The sequence below is a fragment of the Olea europaea genome, unplaced genomic scaffold (assembly GCF_002742605.1).
Source record: "Olea europaea var. sylvestris unplaced genomic scaffold, O_europaea_v1 scaffold19658, whole genome shotgun sequence".
Lineage (NCBI taxonomy): Eukaryota > Viridiplantae > Streptophyta > Magnoliopsida > Lamiales > Oleaceae > Olea > Olea europaea.
In genome coordinates this window covers 1-2,005 of record NW_019237508.1, presented here as the reverse complement: position 1 = coordinate 2,005, position 2,005 = coordinate 1, and the positions used below count along the sequence as shown (strand labels likewise).

General features: G+C 39.3%; 1 protein-coding gene across 1 annotated transcript; it reads left to right on the top strand.

Annotated features, from left to right (window-relative positions):
* The first annotated feature begins 6 nt into the window (after positions 1–6).
* On the top strand, positions 7–1,999 carry LOC111379290 (protein SMAX1-LIKE 7-like). Its single transcript, XM_023002648.1, has one exon. It carries the CDS (start codon positions 51–53, stop codon positions 1,908–1,910), a length of 1,860 nt encoding a protein of 619 aa, XP_022858416.1. The 5' UTR covers positions 7–50; the 3' UTR covers positions 1,911–1,999.
* The last annotated feature ends 6 nt before the right edge of the window (positions 2,000–2,005 follow it).

Below are 2,005 nucleotides of genomic sequence, written 5' to 3'. Positions count from 1 at the left end.
AACTACTTTATTTAAAAGCTTAAACTATTAGATTAGTATTAGATGTAAACATGTATTTCGTCATTTCAGCGCAGGCCAAAGATGACAAAACTGTAGTGGATGCCAAAATTATGGGACTGCGGAGAAAATGGAGTGACATATGCCAACGTCTTCATTGCACTCAGCCATTTCAAGAAGATATTCCACAAAGGTCACAATTTCCCATTGATCAGCCTTCTCAGGTAGTTTCTGATTTGAGGGAAAGCACTAATGCAGATTTATTATTGGACAAGGACAGAGTAACCAATATTAGTCCTAGCATTTCGTTGGACTTGCAAAATAAACTCAAACCTGTTGCGTCAGACATTAATGCCAATGCAAAGGCAGAACTACCTGTGCAATGTTGGAAGATTCAACAGCTAGAGACGAATGTCCTACAGAACCCCTCCTGTGCTCAGCAGAATTTGAGTTTGCCTGTTGATTGTACATTGTCACCCTCGGTTAGTCATGTGATCACAGATTTGGGGCTGGGAACGCTTTATGAGTGTGCTGAGGAAGAACGTAGAAACTTCAACCCTCAAGAGCATTATAATTGCACTCAGGACTTATCTGGTTCATCTAGAACTAGGGAGAATGCCTCCCATCAAGTTTCCCAATCATCTTCTTGCTCTTATGGTCAATGGGAAAAGTTAATAACTATAAAAGACCTTGAGAACCCATGGAAAGTTCTTGCTGAAAATGTATACTGGCAGATTGAAGCTATTCGAACTATTAGTAAAACCGTGTCACATTGCAGAGCCGGAAATGGGAGCAGTCGTGGGTCAGACAAAAGAAATGTTTGGCTCAGCTTTCTGGGGCCTGATAAAGTGGGTAAGCGAAAAATTGCTGCAGCACTTCCTGAGACAATATTTGGCAGAAAGGAACATTTGCTTTCTGTGGACCTGGCCTCCCAATTTGAGATTAGAGCTTGTAACTCTATATTTGATCATCAGGATTCAAAATGCTATGATTTGAAGTTTGGAAGGAAGATGGTTGTTGATTACATTGCTGAGGAGTTAAGCAAGCGAACCCATTCAGTTGTACTCCTTGAAAATATAGAAAAGGCTGATTACTTGGTTCAGAATAGTTTGTCTCAAGCCATCAGAATAGGTAAGTTTCGAGATTCGCGTGGGAGGGAAATTGGGATCAACAACACAGTCTTTGTCCTTACATCAAGCTTCCTAAAGGCACACAATGATCTTTTTTCTGGAGAAGTATCCTATGAATTTTCAGAAGAAGTAGTATCAGAGGCCAAAAATTTTCAAATGCAAATTTTAATTGGGTCTATTAGTGGAAATTACTGTAGAAACAAAAATGCAAATGTTTTAGTTACTTCAAGTAAAGAAACCAATATCACATGCTCTGTAAATAAGAGGAAGTTGGTTGATGATCAGTCTACCAAGATTGGGATGCCAAAACGAAAGTGTGAAACGTCAAGATCCTTTCTTGATTTAAATTTGTCGATAGAGGAGATGGAACAGGACAATGATATTGATAAATGTGATGCTGAATCCACATATGAAGTGTGGTTGGAAGAATTGCTAAGCCATGTTGATAAAAAGGTGGATTTCAAACCATTTGATTTTGATTCTCTGGCCCAGAAAATTTTGAACATGATCAGCCTTGGATTTCAGAAAGTAGTTGGACCTGATATTTTCCTTGAAATTGATCGAGAAGTGATGGTTCAAATACTTGCGGCTGCTTGGTTAACAGACAGGGTGAATGCCATTGAGGATTGGATCGAACAGGTTCTTTGTTCTAGTTTAATGGAAGCCCACCTGAGGTGCCATGTTACTGCTGACTGTGTAATGAAATTAGTAGCTTGCAAAGGCCTTGTCATGGAAGAGCAGTTTTCTGGTGTGTGCCTTCCAAGAAGAATAATTCTGAACTGATTTTTGATCAGGTATGCATATTGTATCGATGTAAATTTTGGTCTTGTTAGCAGTTTGCATCCTTCTACTGATAAGTAATCCCCCAGTCATATGTT